Below are 22794 nucleotides of genomic sequence, written 5' to 3' on the forward strand. Positions count from 1 at the left end.
CAAATAATCTTTTCTACTCTAGGCACAGGGCCCGAAATTTTGGGGAAGAGGAACCAGTCGATTAGATCGATCCCGGTATTTCACTGGTACTTAATTTATCAACCCCGAAAGGATGAAAGGCAAAGTCGACCTCGGCGGAATTTGAACTCAGAACGTAACGGCAGACGAAATACCGCTAACGTTTCTGCCAGCTCGCCGCCTTAATTGGGCAATAATTTGTATCAGCACTAAAGACATTACGGAAAGAGCCACGAGCTCCCCATCAATCCGCCTCTTTGTAGAGGTCTGATCTGCTTGAAATGGCACCCAAATCGCTATCAAATTACATCCTAGGGTTTTCAGAGCTGGATTATGTAACCTTAAAATATACTATTTAAAAAAAAAGTAGTGGGGTTGTCACGACTGAAACGCTTTCGACTATAAATTTGCTCGATTAGAACAAGTGTATAAGATTGCTTAAAGTGTAAGAAGTTTAACCAAATATATCTTTATTGCTGGAATTCCAAGTTGTTCTCTGTTGTAAGTATACGCTGAAGAAACCCTACCTAAAAAAAGTCAAACTTTGGATTTATTAATACGATTCAGATTTTGACAACGATAAAATCAAAAACAATTTTCAAATGGTTTTTAAATAATTTATGAAGTTATAGTCTTGATTGTGCATTTCGCAGTGAGTAATAACATGAAACTAAGCTTCTGGAGTAACTTGGTCATCGAAACTTTAGACAAGATTCGCCAAGAGGTTGAGACTTTCTTTTTATTCCTTATTTTCTGTTGGTAGATTTCTATAGTTAAAAATAAAATTATTACGTTTATCTAAATTCACTAAAAATATGAAACAAACTTTTAAGATTTCAAGTCGAATTCATTTGAAGTCAATAAACGTCGTAAAGAAAGTGATTAGAAGCAGGACAGAAAATTCGATTTCAAGTTGCTTTCAACTAGTTTAATGTCAAATTATTTTTTAAAATTAATCTCTAAAAGAGAATAGGCAGGTAGAAAGGAAATAAAATTGTATTTAAAAAAAATTTATTCATTTAATATTATAAATAAAAGCCATTAAAAGGACATAACAGAATAACTGGGCTAAATACAAGTTCTAAAAACAGTTAATTTCCGAGAACATGGAAATTGTTTTTAAAGATTTTAATCTAAGATTCCGTCTTGTATTTGCATATTTCGTGTGTCTGTGTATTGGAAGGAGAAAGATTAAAACCTAATGAATTAGTACTAAATATTTTATAATTTAAAAAAGGTCTTGTTAACCCAAGTATTAAAGGTTTCGACTAATCCTTCAAAAGTTGGTCTGTCCTGCGGTTTTCTATCCCAGCACTGCTTGTAGAGAGTCACATATGCCAAATCTTTCGAAGTCTTTAGAGAATCGATTTCCTTTGGACGTAGATTGTCAGTCACCACTTTATAGATAATTACGTGCGGATTCTCATACTCAAAAGGCACTTTTCTTGATAACATTTGCCATAATATGATTCCAAAGGAATAAACATCACATTTCTTGGTCGGTTGCTTTCCTTTTAAAAGTTCTGGGGCGATGTATGTTGCCGTACCAGACAATGAAGACGTTTCCACAACTGGCCATTTTACACACTGACTGCAACCAAAATCACAAATTTTACAAACATCATTATCTGTGATGATAATATTTGTGGGTTTCAAATCCAAGTGGACAACATGCTTTGAATGGATGAATTCCATGGCCTTTGAAACTTGTAAACCATATTTCACACGACGATTATAACAGAGAACTTCTTTAGAGTCATCGATGAGACACCGTAAATTTCTCTCGCCAACATATTCCATAAGAATCAAGCCATTTTCATGACCAGTCCAAAAAGAATGGACCATTAGAGTCCTTACTATGTTGGGGTGTTCAAAATGAAGTAAACGTTGTTCAGCTTTTAAACATTTTATCACCAAATTGTCAGGTTTGCGATGCAAAATTTTTAAGGCAAATTTTTTCGATTTCCAACAAACTAAATAAACGGTACCAAATCCTCCACTTCCAAGTTTCTTAATTATATGGAGATCTTTTCTAAGTTGCCCGTCAGCATTGTTATTAAATGGAATAATTTTATGACAATTTATGTGTCTACATAAAGAATGCGGTGTAATAACATCCTTAGAACATAAATTGTCGGTCATTTGTTTTGTAAAATCAGAGAAGAAAGTCTTTTGGTATTTATCGTTGTGATGGGCCATGTTGAAAAGCATTCAAGAAACAAGCATTATTGTTTATGTAACACATAAGTCCGAGGGGCATTTTTTTAAAAAACAGAAAAATATTTCTGAAATATGTTTATATTCTGTAAATAGATGTACCGAACCATTAATTTTTTCATACAAACAGGACAAATAACAAATGAACTGTTGATAATAAATGACTTTTATCCATTTCTTTCTATCACGAAACTTAGTTCACAACTATAAACTTTTTGTCCCAGGCACATTTTGGTAGATAATGGCATATATTGGTAGAAGGCGGAGATTCGAAAACTTCACTAAAATGTATAAAACTACTAAACCATTTCACCATACTAATTGGCTGTCATACTTTCAAGAACAAACGGAGATCTATTTCTGTTGAGGCAAGACTCACGGACAGAGCTTCCGGTGAAAGAAGCCAAAATAAATGGTATCCATCCTGATTCCTTTAGGCACAGACGCATTTTGTCGAGGCGGAGAGAGATATAAATGGTTAAATTGATTTTGAAACATAACAAGTATTTATCTGCATTGACAACGCGAAAATATCGTATTCTGCCGTTTCTAATTCTTAATATCAAATATAAAACGTGAACTGGACGGGCACAAATGATAAAATACCCAACTCTACGCTCTGAGTTCAAAAACTGTCGGAACAAAATAGATGATTGTTAAGTAGTGAAGTTGATTAAACTGACATAATGCTTTCTCCTTGCCAAAAACCAACACGACGATAAACGAGAATCAACGTTTATCCTGCAGTATTTAGTCGCATCCTTTCACGTTTTGAGTTCAAATCTCACCGATGCCGTCATTGAATTTTTAATTCTTCCAATCAATAAAATAAATCCAAGAAAAGTTTGACGTTGTACCAAAAGCTAAGAATCAAATTTTTAACGCTTTCTCCTTTCTCAGGGCCTCGTGAAAAATATAATAAACTTCCCTTTTTTTTTTTTTTTTGGTGTGGCCTCCAAAAAAATATTCAGGTTTTGGATTTGGCCCGGATATCAAAAAGGTTGAGAGCCACGGGGCGAGGCACCATAAAACATTCAGTGAAATATTGTCATTACTGAAGTTCGATCCAGCAAATATATTGATTACTGTCGTAATCAGCGATAGGATAACGATAGAATATTATAATTCGTAACAATTACATTCTTAATAAGGTGAGTAAAGCATGGCTTTTAACTAACCAAGGGTTAATAGAAGAAAAATTAAATTCACGAGATACAATTTTTACTTTGCTGCAGTCGACATTTTTTTTTTCTTTCAGTTTATAAACCGAGGAACGTCTACCATATTTGATGGCATATAAATCACACCAGCTTAATAAAAAAAAATAATAATAAATCCTCAAAAATGTAATGCCGGGTCCCTATATGCCAAGTTGGGCTTCCCATCAGCTTTACTGCACTGGAAATATTTTTTCCTGAAAGTGCGACGCCAAAATGGGTAGAATGGTGGTGGTGTGGTGGGTATATATACCCGTGCCTCTTTTATGCCATTAAATATGGTATTTTAGACAAGGAGATTTCGTCTTAAATGACCAGAGAATCACATGTTTACTGCGATTCTATATAAATTATATTTATTACTTTGAATCATATTATATGGCAATATCATTATTATCGTCGTCGTTTAACAGCCGCTTTTCCATGCTAGCATGGGTCAGACAGAATTTGTTGACGGAGTCCTTCCTGTCGCCAACCCTTACTTGCTTCCAAGCAAACATTTCCCTATGGCCAGACCTATTTTGCATGAAAGAATAAAAATGAACAACGTCGCTTGTATAATGGTAACGCTCGTTTACAATCACCACAAGATTTCAGGACATAGGAAGGTACACACACACACACATACGATGGGCTTCTTTCCGGTTCCATCTATCAAATCCCCAAATCCGTTCGCAAGGCTTTGGTCAGCCCTGGGGTTATAGTAGAAGACATTTGCCCCAGGTGCTACACAGTGGAACTGAACCCAAGACTAAATGGTTGGGAAGCTCTTTAACCTCACAGTCACACCTGTAATGAATTTCCTTACAACAAAATTCTTTTAATGTTGTTTCAACAAGATAATGGCCAGGGATTAAGTAAAAAAAAAAAAAAAGATTAGAATTTCATAATAACAGACTTCGTTTTTGAATTTCGTTTGATGTGAACTTGTGTGTTGAAACAGATCCTGTTGTGTCTGGGGAAGGTCATCATGCGAATAACAAACACACACACACTGGTTCTATTTCACTTCTTTATTGTCCATCAATTGGTTAGTTACAAAAATAGCTAACCAATCAATCATTAATTTGTCTCAGACTCAGGATAGGCATTGTAGAGAAAGAGCATATCATTAATGGGGGTCGCAAATAGTGATGAAAAGACTTTGACAAACAACTAATTGATTGTTTAACTAACAAACAAAACAAATGATCAATAAGTTAATTGGTTAGGTAACTAACCAATTGACTAACAAAGAAGTGAAATAGAACCAGTGCATGTGTTTATTGGTGTAACGACCGTCCCTAGATAACAGAATTTTATCAGTATTAGGGTGTGAGGGGGAAGAGTACATTATTATTTTTATTGGAAGATATCTTTAACATTTAATAAGAAATTCAAAAGTAACAAAAATAATAAAAAGGCAACTTTTTTCTTTTTTCCAGTCATAATTTATTATTCCAACATTTCTACAAACCTGAAAACACAAGCAACCTCCCACAAGATATTAACAGTAATAATTTAACAAGAAATGTATGATATCGAAATAACAAGAAAGCACATGTTGAAAAGATAATGTTGAAAATTCCCTTGGAAAAACCTTCATAATGTCTTGGCAACAAAACTAAAATTCTAAAAAAATACTAGATTTGTCTGAGAAAATATCTAAATACATTGACACAAAAATATCCGAAAATTTAATTCACCATTTTATAATTTAATGTTGTAAACATGGAATATAACTACATGTTGATAATCTAATGCATTCAAAATAATACAAATAGGCATAAATCTAATTTAACAGTTTTTTAAAAATTCAGTTTATAACAATTTGTTTTGGTTTTGTTTTGTTTTTTTGTATTTAGTTCATAACAAAAGTTATAATGAGCAACAAATTCAGAAAATTAGAAGTCAAATATGGATTGTATACTTTAAACTTTCAATAAGTAATTATCAAATAATAGAGTTTGAAATTTTGACATAAGGCCAGCAATTTCGGGGGGAGGGATTAATTACATCAACCCCAGTATACAACTGGTACTTATTTTATTGAAAGGCAAAGTTGACCTTGGCAGAATTTGAACTCAGAATGTAAAGACAGGTGAAATGCCACTATGCATTTCGCTCACCATCCTGCCAGTTCGCTGCCTTGATAATAATCACCAAATATCAAAATTATAACAATGTTTTGAAATTTATTTTCCCATGTAAATTGTCTTATTGCTTTTGGAATTAAAATGATTGATCAGATACAACAAAATACCACGTTTCCTGTTCAAGAAACTGCACTAAATATATGGTATCCGTGTAAGGCATTGTTTTAAATTTATTGCTTTTATACTCAATATCAAATTGTATGTTTAGTGCCTATTTTATGCATATATATTTCAGAAATATATTCCAGGATATATATATATAAGTATTTTAGAAAAAAAGTCAGACACTTGTGACAATATTATTACTTCAGGAAGAGATCAAACTCACTATTTTATCAAGATAATATTTTAATCTGCCACAGATATTTGCAGAGAATTTATGAATCACATGAAATTTAATGCTGTAAATGGTTTTCACAACAACTTGAAAATATGATTAAAAGATTAAATACTAAAGATTGATGAGTATCGTAATATTATTTTGGAAGTCAAATAAAATTGGAATGTTGTTTTGTTTTTGTGAAGAAATCATGAACGATGAACTACTGTTATGGAAAATTATTGCTTTAGGAATTGAGATTACCAAACAATATTATAATACAGAGAAGTTTTAGCATCAAGAACTTCCACTACAATGAAGCAAGTATGAGGCCCTTTGGATTCTGGCTAATAAATTCTTCAAAAATTCTTTAACACAACAAATTTTTACTATCACTTACTAACTCTCATCTCTCTTAACCAAAATAATCTCAATGTAATGGAAACTTTTTATCAGAATCTTGTTTGTTTTTATTGCCAATGATGCTAACAAAACAGAGCACCAAACAGTAGAAAAAGAAGTATTATAATTACAAGAAAAAAATGCAAAATCTCCTTCAGAGAGTTCATAGAAGAGTTTGGTTTTTAACAAGGAGCGAAAGAGAGTCATTCACCATTTTGTAACCATGGTAACAACTGCTATATATTTTCTGTTTCAGAAGGAGAGCAAGTGCTTAAAACATTAGGTTCTTTCACTCCTCAGGACAAATAAACATACTGAATTCTTCAACAAACTCTTCTGTGGATGAATTTTTTTTGCCAACACAATTCATCAGCATTTTCATCAGAGACGTGATTTTTACCAGAACATAACTATTCTCATTTTCTCCTTTCCAAAAGTTAATTTAAAGAAAGAAAAAAACATAATAGTGACCAATTCATCATCATTGATAAATAGAAACCTTACTTCTAGTGGAAGTTCCTTTCTGGCCAATAATTTATAAAGTGGTTGAGAGAGAGAGTAAATTAAACAAATACAATATTTGATCATTGTGAGCCGTACGAAGAGAGTATGAATGGTAATACACACTGATCTTGTTGCAAACATTTCACTTGAACAAATTCCTAATAGAATAAACATTTTTTTTTTTTTTTAGAATCCTTCAAAGTACCAAATTCTAGCAAACTAATCTTATCAAAAAGAACTTTTTTTTTTCATAAGTTGAAATATTTCACTCAGAAAACAAATTCATTCATTAGTCTTACATATTACAAAACAATTAAATCTGAAATACCAACTATGATTAGAATAACGATATGGACTATGATTATCAAAAAAAAAAAAAAAAAAAAAAAAAACAATTTCTAGAATTGGTCCAAAATTTTCAATTTCACTTTAAATTTCCAAAGAACGTTTAAGGTGAAAAGTTCTTCAACATTTTTAGGCTTTTATAGTTTGGGGTCTATGCTTCAAAATCAATTCTAAGACAGATTCATCAGCAAGAGTACTTATATCACCAAAATCTGTGTCTCCAACAGCAATTTTACGAAGAATTCTCCGCATAATCTTTCCAGATCGAGTTTTAGGCAAGCCAGGAGCATATTGGATATAATCCGGTTGGGCAAACGGTCCTATTTTGGTACGAACTGAAAATAAAAATTGAAGATAAAAATATACAAATTATATCCTGGACATGTAATTTTTAACGAACAAAACAAAAGGCACTTTTGTAGTTCTGTAATTCCTAAGGTTGTTGGGAGAAGAAGTAAAAGAAAGCTAGCGTATGTGTGTTTGTGTGTGTACATATATGTTTAGACTAATGATGTGAATACATTAGGAAAGCTTTTTAGTTAATTACCTTTGCATTTCAGTTCGGTGATTAATTTCTCAGTCAATTCAAATCCCTGGAAAACGAATTGAAAAATCATCAAATCAAACAAATTAAAATCCCAGAAAATTAAAGAAATTCTACATGTAATTCCCATGTTGAAGAATGACAGTATCAAAATTATCTGTGAAATAGTTCGTGTATATTCTTTTCTAGTCTAGGCACAAGGCCCAAAATTTGGGGGGGAGAGGGTCAGTTGATTAGATCGATCCGAATATGCAACTGGTACTTAATTAGAGCAAATATGAAAGACTCAACATGACTGAGTGATTAAGAAACTTGCTTTCTAATCAAGTGGTTTTAGGTTCAGTCTTACTGTACAGCACCTTAGGCAAGTGTCTTTTCTTTTATAACTCTGGGTCAACCAATGCCTTGTGAATGAATTTGGTTCGTAGAAACTGTGTGGAAGCCTGTTATGTATGTGTGTTTGTGTGTATGTATGCATATGTGTGTGTGTGAGCGCGACACCTTGATATGTGAGAATTGTAAACAAGCGTCACCATCATGCAAGCAATGTTCTATGTTTCCAGTCTTCTGTAAAAATCTGTCTAGTGATGGGAAAATATTACCTTATTTGGAAACAGGTAAGGGTTGGTGACAGGATGAGCTAACATTTCACCTTCTGCCTCAGTAAATTCTGTCTGACCCATGGAAATAAGGGAAAATGGACACTGAAACAACGATGATGATGATGATGACTGTGTTATTGTGCAAGAATGTCAGCTACTTACATCATTCAGGATGACAAAACCATAGGTACATTCACCCTTCACAGAATGAGGATGAGACACAACAGCTGCTTCAGCAACGGCACTGTGTTCGGCAATGGCAGCTTCCACTTCTGCGGTGCTTATCAAATGCCCAGAGACATTGACCATGTCATCAATTCGACCAGTGATCCAGATGTAATCGTCTTCATCACGACGTGCACCTAAAAAAAGAAAAAGAAAAATTAAATAAGCAATAAGAAATCACAAAATTAATTCAAGATTATGGAAGGAGGTTGACAAACAGATAAAACTTCAAAACATTGATGGAATTGGCATGGCTGGGTGGATAAGAAGCTTGCTTCCCAATCATGTGGTACTGGGTTCAGTCCCACAGTGCTGCACCTCAGGCAAGTGTTTTCTACTATGGCCCCAAGTAGCCTTGCAAGTGGATTTGGTCGACAGAAACTGAAAGAAAGCCTGTCATATACACACATATATATATATCTGCATGTATGCATGTGTATGTGCATCCATGGGTACCCTTATCATGACATCATGTGATGAGTGCAAATGAACATCAGCATCATCACTATCATTTAATTTCCATTTTCCATGCTGGCATGGGTCGGACTGGGCCCAAGGCGGCGAGCTGGCAGAACCGTTAGCACGCTGGGTGAAATGCTTAGCGGTATTTCATGTCTTTATGTTCTGAGTTCAAATTCTGCCGAGGTCGACTTTGCCTTTCATCCTTTCAGGGTCAATAAATTAAGTACCAGTTGTGTATTGGGGTCGATGTAATCGACTGGCCCCTCTCACCTAAAATATCAGGCCTTGTGCTGAGAGTAGAAAAGGATTTGATGGGCCCAAGGACCACATCGTGCTCCAGTGTCTGTTTGGCATGGTTTCTACAACTGGGTGCCCTTGCTAATACTAAAATATACAAGACCTAATCCCACACTCCGTAGAAACTGAATAAATTGATCTCAGAACTGACTCAAATTCATTATAATAATTCCATTATTAGTGCCTCCCCAAAAACTACATTTTATTTCCCACACAACAATCCTGCACAAAGAGAAAAGAAGTGAATTTATAAATTTATATTTACCGTCTCCTGTACAATAAAATCCGGGAAACTTCTTGAAATATGTCGTTTCAAACCTTTCGTGGTTGCCATAAACTGTTCTCATCATACCAGGCCATGGTTGTTTAAAAACCTAATTAATTAAAGAATAATTATCATTTTTCATTACACCGGTGTTCAATCACACTTTTTCACAAACACTCATCTAATCTTAATATAACGTTTAACCTTTTGCCATTCAGATTCCTTTGTCGATTCTAATGCTTATTTATCCAAATTGTTGTCAATTAATCGTGCATTATCTCACAGCTTCAAGATTTTGATGATGTGATTAATTCTAGGGTGACATTGTGGGGCCTCCCAACTAACTCTGATGGAAATAAAACATTCCCACTTTTTGTGTTCTTGCACCATCATCACCACAACAACAACAGCAAAAACAGAAGTTTAAATCTTAAAAACCATTTCCTTACTAAATAGCCTTCTTCAACTGGTCCTTTTACTTCCTTCCCTTCAGCAGTTAAAATTGCAGGGCGAACTCCAAAGAATGGGAAAGTCTGGAATGAGAAATACGTTTGAAGATGATATATATATATGGCTACATTGTTTATGAATACAGCCAAAAAGGTAAAAAAAAACAAAACTGTATCAGCATTTCTTCTCACAACTGATGACAAACACATTACTTAAACAGAGGAAATGGAGTTATTTCAAATAATTCTATTTAGTTTAAAGAACAACAAGAGTAGACACTGCAACTACTGCTACTTCCACCATTTAGGGTCCATTTTCCATGCTGGCATGAGTTGGATGGTTTGACAGGAACTGGCAAACAAGAGAGTTGCACCAAACTCCAACTGTCTGTTTTGGCATGGCTTCTATGGCTGGAAGCCCTTCCTAACACCAACCACTTTTCACAGTGTATTGAGTGCTTTTCATGTGGCATCAGCACAGGTGTTTTTTTTTACATGGCACAGTATGAAACATAAATTTTAGCTAAAATAATCTCGATATGCCTCAAGATTTCAAATGGGTTTTTTTCTACTAGCAAAATATAATTCTGTCAATGCAATTAACTTAATCAATAAGAGAATAAAGATATTCCATTCTATATTTTTCTGGGATGTTATCAATAGAAACCTGATTATATTTTCTTCTATATCTCACGTTTGTGTTTCTCCTTATAACTAATCTCTCCTTCGTCCTTTAGCCTGAAATTCAGACTGAAAAATGGAACAGCAAGACAATGTAATAATATCAGGTGATATCACCCAGGTTGGATGGCTCAAAAGGAGCTTAGCAGGCGAGAGGACTGCACCAAGCTCCAATGTCTGCTTTGGCATGGTTGTTTCTATGGCAACGATGCCCTTCCTGATATTATACTTACATAAAAGAAGAAAAAAAAACAAAAAACCCAGAGGCTTTTCTTGGAAACTGTTTAATTAAAGAAAGAGAAAATTTTCTGAAAATTTATTTTGCAGCAAAACAAAAAGAAACATTTTTATATAAAAAGTCTTTGCTACAAAACAATTATATAGTTTCCTTAATGAAATTTTACTTACAGCAGATCCTGGCTTTGTAGGAGTTGCCCCAGGTAAAGGAGTTAGCACATGGCCACCCTAGAAATAATATCAAAAGTGAAAAATTATAAATTTTAAAAAATTTAAATGTTTAAACTAATTAGACAATTAAAACTAGCTGTTTTAATTTTATAGTATGGAAAGCAGACGTTAAACAATGATGACGAAATATATATATAAATATTTACTCTACGAGAAGGTAAATTAATTAAAACTAGAAACATTAAGTTAGATTCAGGTCATAAATATGACAATCCGAAGAAAAACCTGCATAACACAAATCAGATTTTAAAACAAATGTCTTCTCACTGTCCGACAAAATATATACTGGGAAAATTTCACTCATTCAATATTTTATTCAGTTTTGTGGGCAAGTAAAATGTTTTGTAAAAGAATATTATGAGGAAGTGTCAGATAAATTGTTTTATGTGTGAAGTATTATGTCACAAGAAAATGTGTAAAGACTTAAGACATCCATGAAAGTATTTGATTAGGCTTTGATATAAGATATTCATTTCCAAACGAAGAAATCTCAATTGAACTTACCGTTTCAGTTTGCCAGAAAGTGTCAACAACAGCACATTTTCCTTTGCCAACCACATTGTGGTACCACAACCAAGCCTCAGGATTGATAGGTTCACCAACACTACCCAGAACCTTCAGGGAACTCACATCATGACTAAAAATAATCAATGAGAAAATATTTGGTTTCACCTTTTTTTTTTTTTTTTTGCAAATTATAGTATTTAGGAGGTTAAAATGAATTAATTAATCAGCTCTTACAATCGTGACTTTCAATAATATTATGACAGAATGTGAACGGATGATGTCTTACTTATTAACAAACTCATCTCCATATTTCATCAGACATCTAATAGCAGTGGGAGCAGTGTAGAATTTGGTAACTTTATATTTTTCCACAATCTCCCAGAAACGTCCAGCAGTTGGATAATATGGGACTCCTTCAAACTGTTGAAGAAAAATAAAATGAAAGTGAACAGGGTTACCAGAATAATGAGAAAAGCGAAATAAATCAGTGAAACAAGTGAATGTAATATTTATTGGAGCTGTTTTAACCATTTCATAAGCGTATTTCTAATGAAATATATTGCTTATGTGTTTCATTTAATTCTTAAAATAATTGACCCAACCTGTTTAAAAAGGATTTTGAATATCCAGGGACTAAACATGATCAACAAGTATGACTTCATGTTGAAAATTGTTTAAGAGAACAACAGAAGATAAAATGGCAAAGTAGTTTTGGAAATAAATAAGTTGAGGGATTGCAGCCCCCACTAAAGCAGTATGAAGTACAACGAGGATGGTGCTGACCTGGAATTCATAAACCAAGTCAAAAAGATGACAGAGAAACACCTTCTGTAGAGGTATTGGCATAACTGCAAGAAAGAGGTGAGCACACCTGGAAGGAGAGGTCTTGGATGAAGACATCAAGGGAACGCTTGTTTGTGCCATGCTCGAGAAAGGAGTTAAAAAACAATAAGGGTCAGATACATGAACATCATAATCAACCCCTGGACATGACTGTCTCAAGGCCTGTAACTCAAAGGGGTCAGTTACCCAGTTCCCATGACATAGAAATCATTGAAATCACATCCCTACCCCAGAATGAGGCACCAATCCATTACAGGGGTCACTCATTTACAATTGAGTGGACTGGAACAATGTGAAATGAAGTGTCTTGCTTAAGAGTACAATGCACTGCTCAGTCCAGGAATTGAAACTACTATATTCTGATCACGAGTGCAACACCCTGACCACTTGGCCACACACCTTCATTTATGTTTGATTACTTCTCAATAAAATATATAATTTCGGATCTTCATTAGACAAAGTTCAAGAAACAGATATGTGTGTGTGTGTATGTGTGTGTGTGTGTGTGTATATGTCTGTCTGTCTCCATGTGCTGTTTATAAAGAAAATATTAGCTCACAATCACACTTGTTGATCCATTAACCAAGGGTCCATAGCAGACATAACTATGGCCTGTGATCCAGCCAATATCAGCAGTACACCAGAACACATCGTCGTCATGATAGTCAAAGACATACTTGAATGTAGTGTAAGCGTATAACATGTAGCCACCGGTTGTATGGAGGACACCTTTTGGTTTTCCAGTAGATCCACTGAATGAGAAAGTGAAAAAAAATAAACAAGTCATATAACACACACACACACACATAAATATATCATACTTTTACAAAATGAGGGTTGAAAGTGACTCTGAAATTTTGACCTGCTAGCCTTCATCAGATTGCCTGATGAAGGCTAGCAGCCTGAAATACTTAAGTCATTGTCCCACTTGTCATTATGGTGTGCACAGATATATAGGCAGACAAACACCAGTTGTCAAAAGCAGTGGGGAACAAACACTGATATACACATACATACAACAGGCTTCATTCAGTTTCCTCCGCAAGACACCCGATGAAGGCTGGAGAGTATATCAGCCGAAACGTTGTGTTAACAGTAAACAAGATGAGGACAAATATCCATCAAATGTAAATAACGTACATAATTCCTCATCTCTTAAATATAGAACTGTATAAAATGTTTTCTCTACCTTGTGTATAACATAAAAAGAGGATCTTCAGCATCACACCAGACTGGGGGACATTTCTTTGATTCTTCATCAGTTTTGGTTGACAATAAGTCATGCCACCATTTGTCACGACTACTGTCCCAATTAATCTATTAAAAACAAAACAAAATTGACATTGCAATGCTTCATTTTTTAGAAACAAATATTGAAGTTTTTTTAGAGAAATATACAAACATACATGATCAAATAAATGTATATACAGAGGATGACCATAAAGTCTGGATACAAAGAAATATCATTAAAATTTCTTGATTTTTCTTCCACAGTTTGAATATGAGTTTTTCTAAAGAAAACCCTGTACCCAGACTTTACAATCTCCCTGTGTGCGTATAAATACATCCATAAATAGCTGACAATTGGACCTTGGTGCAGCTTTCCAGCTGGCTAGCTCCTGTCAAACCATCCAACCCATGCCAGCATGGAAAACAGACATTAAATGATGATGTTGATGATGATTTTGAAGTTTATCTCAACATTTTCTATAGAATCCGGAACCAGCATTGAAAGCTCATTTTTTTGAGCAAAAGACAAAGAAACCAACGTTAACTTACTTTCAGATCATAACACGGCCGTTTCGCAGGAATTTGCTGAGTGCAACTGCTTCCGTTCCTCAACTCATTCGGATTAGGACTCAGGTGACGCACAACGATGCAATGATCAATATTGTAGCCACTATAACAACAAAAACAATCATAGTAAAATGGTGGTGCTTCACAAAAGTATTTTGCAAACAAAATTATACTGGAGACATTTAGAAAACCTGCTGACCAAGGTCTAGACAACAACAATAGACTCACCATTATCAGAATGAAACGTTGCTAAGCATTTTAACCACCAGGCTAATGATTCTACTAGTTTGATGCCTGTGGACAAGATATCTCAAGAACTACTGGATGGATTCGGTTGAAACTTTCAGGGATGTTTGGCCTCGTGACTGGCACAAACTGATTAGATTTGGGATTGATCTGGTACCAGACAAGGATTCTGGATTATATTTCCTCTTTTTCCACTTAATTTTTGAGAGCAGTCGGGTTCATTTTTAGTATTTTCCTCTGTGAGAGCAGTCGAGTTTATTTCAGATATTCTCATTTTAAAAATTATCTCTGGCTAATCGTTGACAGGACATTGGTGTTGCCTTGGTGGAGGTTTGCACTCTGTGAGTGCTCTTGTTATTATTATTATTATTAACGACTATGCTATATCATTCTTTTATTTCTTTTACTCATTCGACTGTGGACATACTGGAGCACTACCTGCATGGATTTTGTCAATAAAAATTGATCTCAGAACTTATTTTTGGAGTCTGCTACTTATTCCGTCAGTGTTAAGTTGTAAGGTTGCAAACAAAGGTGGTTCTCAGTGGTATTTGAACTCAGAACGAAGAGAGGATCCACAATGATTACCACAAAACAATTTATCTGGTGCTCAAACAACTTTGCCAACTGGCTGCCTACACACCCACACACACACACACACACAAGATATTTATGAACCTTACTTTTCCTTGCAACGTTTGATGGCCTCATCAGCAATATTCTTCAAGTTTATTAATTTCGTTCCTCTCCACATACCATCTGAAAGCAAACATCTGAGATACTTAAAAACTATTTCACATCATGTCTGTTATATTTTAATAACAATTTACCAAGTTTCAAACAAACCACAATAGAACACATAAATTAATAATGAATATTTCATAATAGTTCTTGTTGGGGCTGAGCACCAATCCTTGGTGAACCCCTACTTGTACTCTGAATTCTTCGCTGTACTCATTGCCAACCCCCACCTTACTGGTAGCATCCTTGTACAGCTCTCATCAACCACTAATTTATCCTTAGTTTCCGTATTTACCACCAGATAAAGGATCAGGGGACCCTATCAAAGGCTTTCTCCAAGTCAACAAAAGCCAAGTACAGAGGTTTATCTTTGGTTATGTATCTCTCCTGCAGCTGCCTTACCAGAAATATAGCATCAGTGGTGCTTCTCCCAGGCACAAAACCAAATTGCATCTCATCTAAGCTAATTCTCTCCCTAATTAGTTGGGCTTTAACTCTCTCCTCAGCTTTCATCACCTGATCCAGCAATTGAATATTTTAATGTTAATAATGGTAAACAATGGCAAGAAGAATGTCAGTGGCTTTATATTGCTGAATATGATTATTTAATGGTCTAATAATAACGTGCGTGGCACAGTGTTTTCTGGACAAATGGCTGGTGTTGAGGATTGTATTTATTAATGAGAAGGTAAACTTGCGGAATAACAGATGTCAAAATCTTAGTATACAAGAATAAGAGATAAAAGTACTTCTGAAAGAATAACAGTACTTCATCTTCATCTACTTGTAGGCTGGAAAGAATGGAAATAGAAATGATTTGATGGATGAACAGAGTATTGTTGAGAGAGAGAGACAAAGAAGACACTGAATTGTAAAAAATGAAAGGATACAACAAGCAATGGAAACTGTGAAAAGAAATGGGATAAAAGAGTTGAGTCATGTACTGAGCAAAGACGAAAGTGGATGAGAGAGGTGATGGCAAGGGACATGGAAGGAAGTGGAGGAAAGGAAGCAAGAGAAAGAATGGCTAAAAGTGGTGAAAGATGAAGCGAAGGCTCCTTGTATTCTGTGTTCAAATCCCACTGAGGTTATTTTGCCTTTTATCTTTCTGGGGCCAATAAAATAAAGCATCAGTCTAGGACAGCAGACATCAAAATTATCTGAATGTCATTCAAGATGTTTTTCAGAATTTGTACCGATGCTTTGCATTTTGAGTTCAAATCCTATTGTGCCCTATTTGGGTGGTAGACTTACCTCATGGCCCAGTTTAATCCTACCAACCCCTGGTCTGGTTTAATGCTACCACTTTGCTCGGTTTAACCCCACCACCAAGTTTAGGGGGCCTTGGGCACATTCAATGGAGGAATTCATTTTATGGCAAGAATTTTGACCAGATCTCTGACTGGAAGATACCTTCTGCCTTGCCCCCTCCCATTCACCTCACAACCCCTGATCAAAATTATGGGCACTACCCTTTCACCAGACTAAGCACTATAGTGCTGTGAAGAACAGTGAAAAGAAAACCAATTATGCTTTTCCCAAGAAGTTATTCAATTCGTTGTTACATCTTTTCATTATTCAGAAAACAAGAATTTTAAATTCCCAGTTTGTGAAGAAAATATTGACAGAGTTATGAGGGAAGAAATTTTTGAACAAGAAGTTGAAGAATGAAAAAAGAAACCCAAAAACCAAAGAAAAGAAAATGAAACGAGTGAAGTGAATAAAGTAACCAGGGAGAAGAAAAATAACAAATACCCCAAAAAACAAAACCCAAACACACAAAAAAATCCAACAAAAAGCACCCGAAGCAAATTTAGGTCAAATTCGAAACAAAATCCAAGTAAATTTAATGAATGATATTGATGAGAAAAAAAAAGAAAAATCAATAATTTCATTTTTAAAAATAGTCTCAATGTAATTTTAGTTTCATATAAAGTGTACAGTTTATTGGAAGGAGATGACTGGATGTTACTGCTTCGGCATTGAATGTTTGGCATGGCTGACTGGATATTGAACCTGTTTAGGTGATAGTAGTTTTTGGCACTGGAGGAGAGCATACACACACACACACAGAAATATACACATACAGATAACGTGAGAGAGAGACATTACAAGTGATTAACTGAACATGGCTGACACACTTTCCTTCTCTTCATGAAGAGAAAAATGAAGAGACGGATGAATTACTGCGAAGCATTTTGTCAGGTATGCTAACGATCCTGCCAGATCGCCACCTTATACCCTGCAAATATTCATATCCAGGACCATATGTTCCATGAGAGTTTCCGTATTCTTGGTCTGTGATTTTTGGTTGAACCAAAGGAATCACAAGATGAAAAGATCAATGTTCACAGGAAATATTTTGGGAAAAGATACCAAAATAATCACTAGAATGAACAGCATACAAAGAAGGACAAAACTAAATTCCTTTTGCTCCAATACACAAAAACTTACCATTATGAACTCTGGTAAGACAAAACACATTTTTTTAATAAACCTATTTATTAAGAAATGCATGCACAAAACCACAAGATCTTCCAATTAATGAGAAATAGAAGTGTTAACAAACTAGAAAATGAACCAAATTAATTAGCAGTGATGAGACATTAACAATATTCAACAAATGAAATTCATGCACAAAACACAAAAACAAATTTCAATTAGTAAAACAATTAATTAATCTTTTTGTGATCATATTTCTAATGAAATACACAACCTATTGGTCTCAATTTTGAAAATAATCAAAAGTTAAGGATTTAGTAAAAACAACCTGTTATTTTCATTAAGCTTGAAAACAGACATATTTTAATGAAGGTTTTAAGTTGATGGTTTTAAATCAAGAAGGAATCCACCTATAATTGTCCTTGGTTCTATGGATACAATCTCCTATTTAAAATGATCTAAATTAGAACCTGCTATCAAAATTTCAAACCAATTTTCCTTCTAAATCCCAGTTTAATAATGAACAGAACCGAGGCTGTTTCAGGCAGGTTTAAACCCACCACAGAATTAAATGCTTTGAAACCAACCTGTTTGTTGTTCTTTGATACAAAACAGTCAGTTTTAAAATGTATTTAAATGGAATCCCTTCTCCAAATTTCAGGTAGAATTTAAATCACTTCTTTAACTTTTTAAAAGACATCTCAACGCTTCTAAAAGCAAACTTCGTTTGTTTATTTACGTTTGTCGTAATTTGAATTTAACATATGAGAGCGTCTCATAAAGCGAGATTTATATATCTTAATTTGCAGAGGAATTTGTAGTGGGTAGTTTAGCTTAATCGGTCAAAGCGTCGTGACATGTAATCACGGGGAAGTGAGTTCGTGTCCACAGCTAGCCACCTACACTTTTCTCTGAAAAATAGGGGTAGTTTATCCTGCTCAGGCTATATTATTAGCATTATTCTGCGATTGAGAATTTAAAATCACTTCTTTAACTTTCTAAAAGACATCTCAACGCTTCTAAAAGCAAACTTCGTTTGTTTATTTACATTTGTCGTAATTTGAATTTGACATGTAAATAATTTAAAAAGGAAAGAACTCTCAATGAAGTTTTTTCTTTTTTTTTTTGCAAAACATTGCACAAATCTGTCCTGATGAGGAGGCCTGACAGGAAATAAACACAAATTTATATAAGTTGATGATGATGATGATTTGATTGTAAAAGTTGCCCGGCAACGATGGGCTTTTCAGCCAGTTTTGTATGTGAAATGTAACATGAAAAAAGTTTCTAGGCATACATGCTGTCATTGTGCTGCTCACTGGCCATGTGCACACAGCTGACAATCATTGGAAGGCAGCCTACTGAGAGAATAGGATTTATGCAACATGTGTATCAAGAAAATCTGATAACACATTGTATCTCTCTCTCTCTCTCTCTCTCTCCCTCCCCATACACACACACACACACATACACACAATGGAAAAGGGATTAAAAATTCAGATGAATACTTCATAAGCATTCTGTAGGGAACAAACTTGGCTAAATTGTCCAGTAGAAGCCATTTTAATTTACATAGATCATAAAATTTCTTTCTGCTGCCTGTCCAATATGTAAATCCAAAATTCAGATACCAAATACATTTAGTATAAGATTACAGAGTAAAGAATAGAATTACAAAGAATGGAGAATTATATATTCTTTAATTCACTTATGTGTTTTTCAGATAATCTAGCAAATTAAAAAAATCTGTGATGCAGTAACTATGCATATTAATCAGTCCCATTTCTGATTAACTATGATTCTACAGAGTTCAAGCATCATCCTATCCTTTTCAAAACTACACTGCACGGCTTGGAATAGAAAACGTTTCAAGGGAGATAGAAAGTAGTAAAGTTAAAAATATGTGACCAGTATAAGGCATAAGGGAAGTTATTTTAGCAGATCTGCTTAGGAAGAATATTTATTGGGTCATAGTAGAGATGTAATATATTTTGTTTCTTAAATCATCTGTCAATTTGAAGAATGCTTATGGCAAAAATTCCTACACCGTTTAAATTATTACTGATTAATTCAAATAAACAGAGGAGGTGTGTAGAACCAAGCTGTTCAGTAGAAAATTGTTTAGGCCACAATGGAAATGTCATTTGATCAGTATTAAATCTAAATATAAACTATGAGTAGAAGACAGGAAGAGTTAATGAGAATTCAAACAGAAAATAACTTATATATTATTGACTATAGAAGATATTCAATGTCAAAAGTATTACTTTCCTAAAAAGTGTGGCTGCTAGAAGAAGAATAGCCTGGGCAAAGTTCAGAGAGCTCCTACCTCTGCTGGTAACAAAGGGCCTCTCGCTCAGAATAAAAGGTAGACTGTGTGACTCATGTGTACGAACAGCCATGCTTCATGGCAGTGAAACATGGGCTGTGACTACTGAGGACATGCGTAAGCTCGCAAGGAATGAAGCCAGTATGCTCTGCTGGATGTGTAACGTCAGTGTGCATACTCGACAGAGTGTAAGTGCCTTGAGGGTAAAGTTGGACCTAAGAAGCACCAGATGTGGTGTGCAAGAGAGACGACTGCGCTGGTAGGTCATGTGGTGCGAATGGATGAGGATAGTTGTGTGAAAAGGTGTCACACCCTAGCGGTTGAGGGAACCTGTGGAAGAGGTAGACCCAGGAAGACCTGGGATGAGGTAGTGAAGCACGAACTTCGACCATTAGGCCTCAGCGAAGCAATGACTAGTGACCGAGACCTTTGGAAATATGCTGCGCTTGAGAAGACCTGGCAAGCCAAGTGAGACCATAACCCGTAGCCTCTGCCAGGGGCGTAACCAGCCCACTTATGCATATCTTTCCTTCATTGGACACTAAACTCTGCTTGCGAAGACCTGTTGAGGCAAGTAAATTTGAAATCAAATTCGATGACAGCACCGCATGACTGGCACCCGTGCTAGTGGAGCCCTAAGAACACCATCTGAGCGTGATCGTTGCCAGGGCTGCTGACTGGCCCCCGTGCCAGTGACACGTAAAAAGCACCATTCGAGCGTGATTGTTACCAGCCTTATCTTACTGGCACTTGTGCTGGTGGCACGTGAAAAACAACAATCAAGCAAGGTCATTGCCAGTGCCACTGGACTGGCTCCTGTGCAGGTGATACATAAAAAACACCACTTGAGCGTTGCCGTTGGCACGTAAAAGCACCCACTACACTCTCAGAGTGGTTGGCATTAGGAAGGGCATCCAGCTGTAGAAACTCAGTCAAGTCAGATTGGAGCCTGGTGCAGCCTTCTGGCTCGCCAGTCCACAGTCAAACCCATGCCAGCATGGAAAGCGGTGATGATGATGATGATGATATATAGTGTGTGTGTGTGTGTGTGTAGCAGAAGTGGAGTGACATTATTTGAAAGCAATGTAAAGTGCATTGTGACCAGTGAGGTATAGCAATATCTGATATAGTCTGGTTGATCATGTGAGATATATATATATATATACATATCAACAAATGTTGTCCATAAATTGCCAACCAAATGCAAGAGTTTCTTAAGTTCAACCCCCAAGTGCTGCACTCAACTCACCTCACATAATGTTGCTCCCGCTGCTGGTCACACTCTGCTCATCAAGCATGAAAAGTACTTTTTAATTAACGATGTTCCATTTGTTTCTTCATGCATTCACTAACACAGTCTGGTTCCTCTAAACAGAGGGAAATTTATTCCACCTCTTCCTCACCCTCAACCATTTTGTTACCTAGGGACCCCTTTGGTTCCTATTCTACTCGGATGGGCCCTCCTAGCTATTCCATACTTAAAAAAAAAAACCATATTATATTTTTCATCATCGTTTAACATCCACTTTCCATGCTGGTATGGGTTGGATGGTTTGACTGGGGACAGGCAAGCCAGGAGGGTGCACCAGGCTCCAATCTGATCTGGCAAAGTTTCTACAGCTGGTGGATGCCCTTCCTAATGCCAACCACTCTGAGAGTGTAGTGGGTGTGGTATATATATATATATATATATATATATATATATACACACATATATATTGAGGAAAAAAAACCTTTTTATTTCTTCATTATTATTAGCGCTTTCGCTCCTCTCTAGAACTTGTCAAATACAATTTTGTTAATGTACAAACAGTTTGTTCTTTTATATAAAACAGATGTTTTTGGAGGGTTTTGTTTAGAAGAGAAAATTATTATTTTTTTTTTTTAAAGAAATAAAAGGATTTTTTTTCTCCAAAATTCTGACGACTTTTTTTCTCAATATTCAATTCTGTACATCACACCTAACACTCTCTCTCTCTCTCTCTATATATATATGGAGGGAAAGGATCTTCTGACGTTGGGCCTCACAGAGACGATGACAGGGGACTGAAACTTCTGGCAGTTTGCTATGCTTGAGAAGACACATCAAGCTGAGCAAAATCATGGTTGTCCTTGCATACAGGTGTGTCCCCTGCATCTCTCTTCAGCTAAACAATCCTGGCTCGTAGGTGCTGTGTTAAAGCACTCAGTAAACTCTATAAGGTGGTGGCTATTAGGAAGGGCATCCATGCCAAAACAGACATGGGGCCTGGGCAGCTCTTCAGCTGGCCAGCTCCTGTCAAACTGTCCAACCCATGCCAACAAGGAAAACCGGCATTAAATGATGATGATGATGACATACATACATTTGTATACACACAAATGCATATATGCACACACAGACACACAAATACATATATTTATACAAATATAAATATAAGAATATTTCTAGTAATAAAACGGTTTCAAGATTAAGAGAAAACATGCAAGTTTTATTAAGCGAAGGAATCATGGAGTCCCATATAGCTTCAGTGCAGTTAAAAACCACTTTTAACCCAGCAAGGGAACCTGAACATAACCATTCAACCTGCAGCAAATAGCAGCTAAATCCCCCTCAAATCACACCTCAATGTCTTAAGAAAACAAAACAAAAAGCAACAAGTTGGTCAATATGGTCCTAGATAGATTAAAAACGTTGAGATTGGAGGATTATGGCAAGAGTGTTTCTAATTAGGATGCTCGTTAAGAATTAAATAACAA

The 22794-nt window shown here is 35.5% G+C and overlaps 2 protein-coding genes across 3 annotated transcripts in view; both read right to left on the reverse strand.

Moving 5' to 3' along the window:
• Window positions 1-1012: 1012 nt before the first annotated feature.
• On the reverse strand, window positions 1013-2374 carry LOC106871583 (serine/threonine-protein kinase mos). Its single transcript, XM_014918092.3, has one exon. It carries the CDS (start codon window positions 2227-2229, stop codon window positions 1240-1242), a length of 990 nt encoding a protein of 329 aa, XP_014773578.1. The 5' UTR covers window positions 2230-2374; the 3' UTR covers window positions 1013-1239.
• Window positions 2375-4859: 2485 nt separating this feature from the next.
• The window catches only part of LOC106871585 (acetyl-coenzyme A synthetase, cytoplasmic), a 36928-nt gene continuing 18993 nt past the window's right edge, over window positions 4860-22794 (reverse strand). For both annotated transcript variants that reach the window (XM_014918095.3, XM_014918094.3), the window contains exons 5-16: window positions 15227-15302; window positions 14280-14400; window positions 13690-13817; window positions 13060-13252; window positions 11944-12077; window positions 11655-11787; window positions 11091-11147; window positions 10002-10085; window positions 9553-9661; window positions 8466-8665; window positions 7705-7750; window positions 4860-7492 (exon numbers count right to left, since the gene is read on the reverse strand). In XM_014918095.3, coding sequence (XP_014773581.1) covers window positions 7287-7492; window positions 7705-7750; window positions 8466-8665; window positions 9553-9661; window positions 10002-10085; window positions 11091-11147; window positions 11655-11787; window positions 11944-12077; window positions 13060-13252; window positions 13690-13817; window positions 14280-14400; window positions 15227-15302 — 1487 coding nt within the window. In that variant the 3' untranslated portion in view covers window positions 4860-7286. The remainder of the gene's footprint in view (window positions 7493-7704; window positions 7751-8465; window positions 8666-9552; window positions 9662-10001; window positions 10086-11090; window positions 11148-11654; window positions 11788-11943; window positions 12078-13059; window positions 13253-13689; window positions 13818-14279; window positions 14401-15226; window positions 15303-22794) is intronic.

Source organism: Octopus bimaculoides, chromosome 7 (assembly GCF_046866305.1).
Source record: "Octopus bimaculoides isolate indiv1 chromosome 7, ASM4686630v1, whole genome shotgun sequence".
In the NCBI taxonomy this organism is placed as follows: domain Eukaryota; kingdom Metazoa; phylum Mollusca; class Cephalopoda; order Octopoda; family Octopodidae; genus Octopus; species Octopus bimaculoides.

Bases quoted from the DNA above. Each gene is read 5' to 3' on its own strand.
- LOC106871583 (XM_014918092.3), bottom strand. From the start codon at position 2,229: ATGCTTTTCAACATGGCCCATCACAACGATAAATACCAAAAGACTTTC.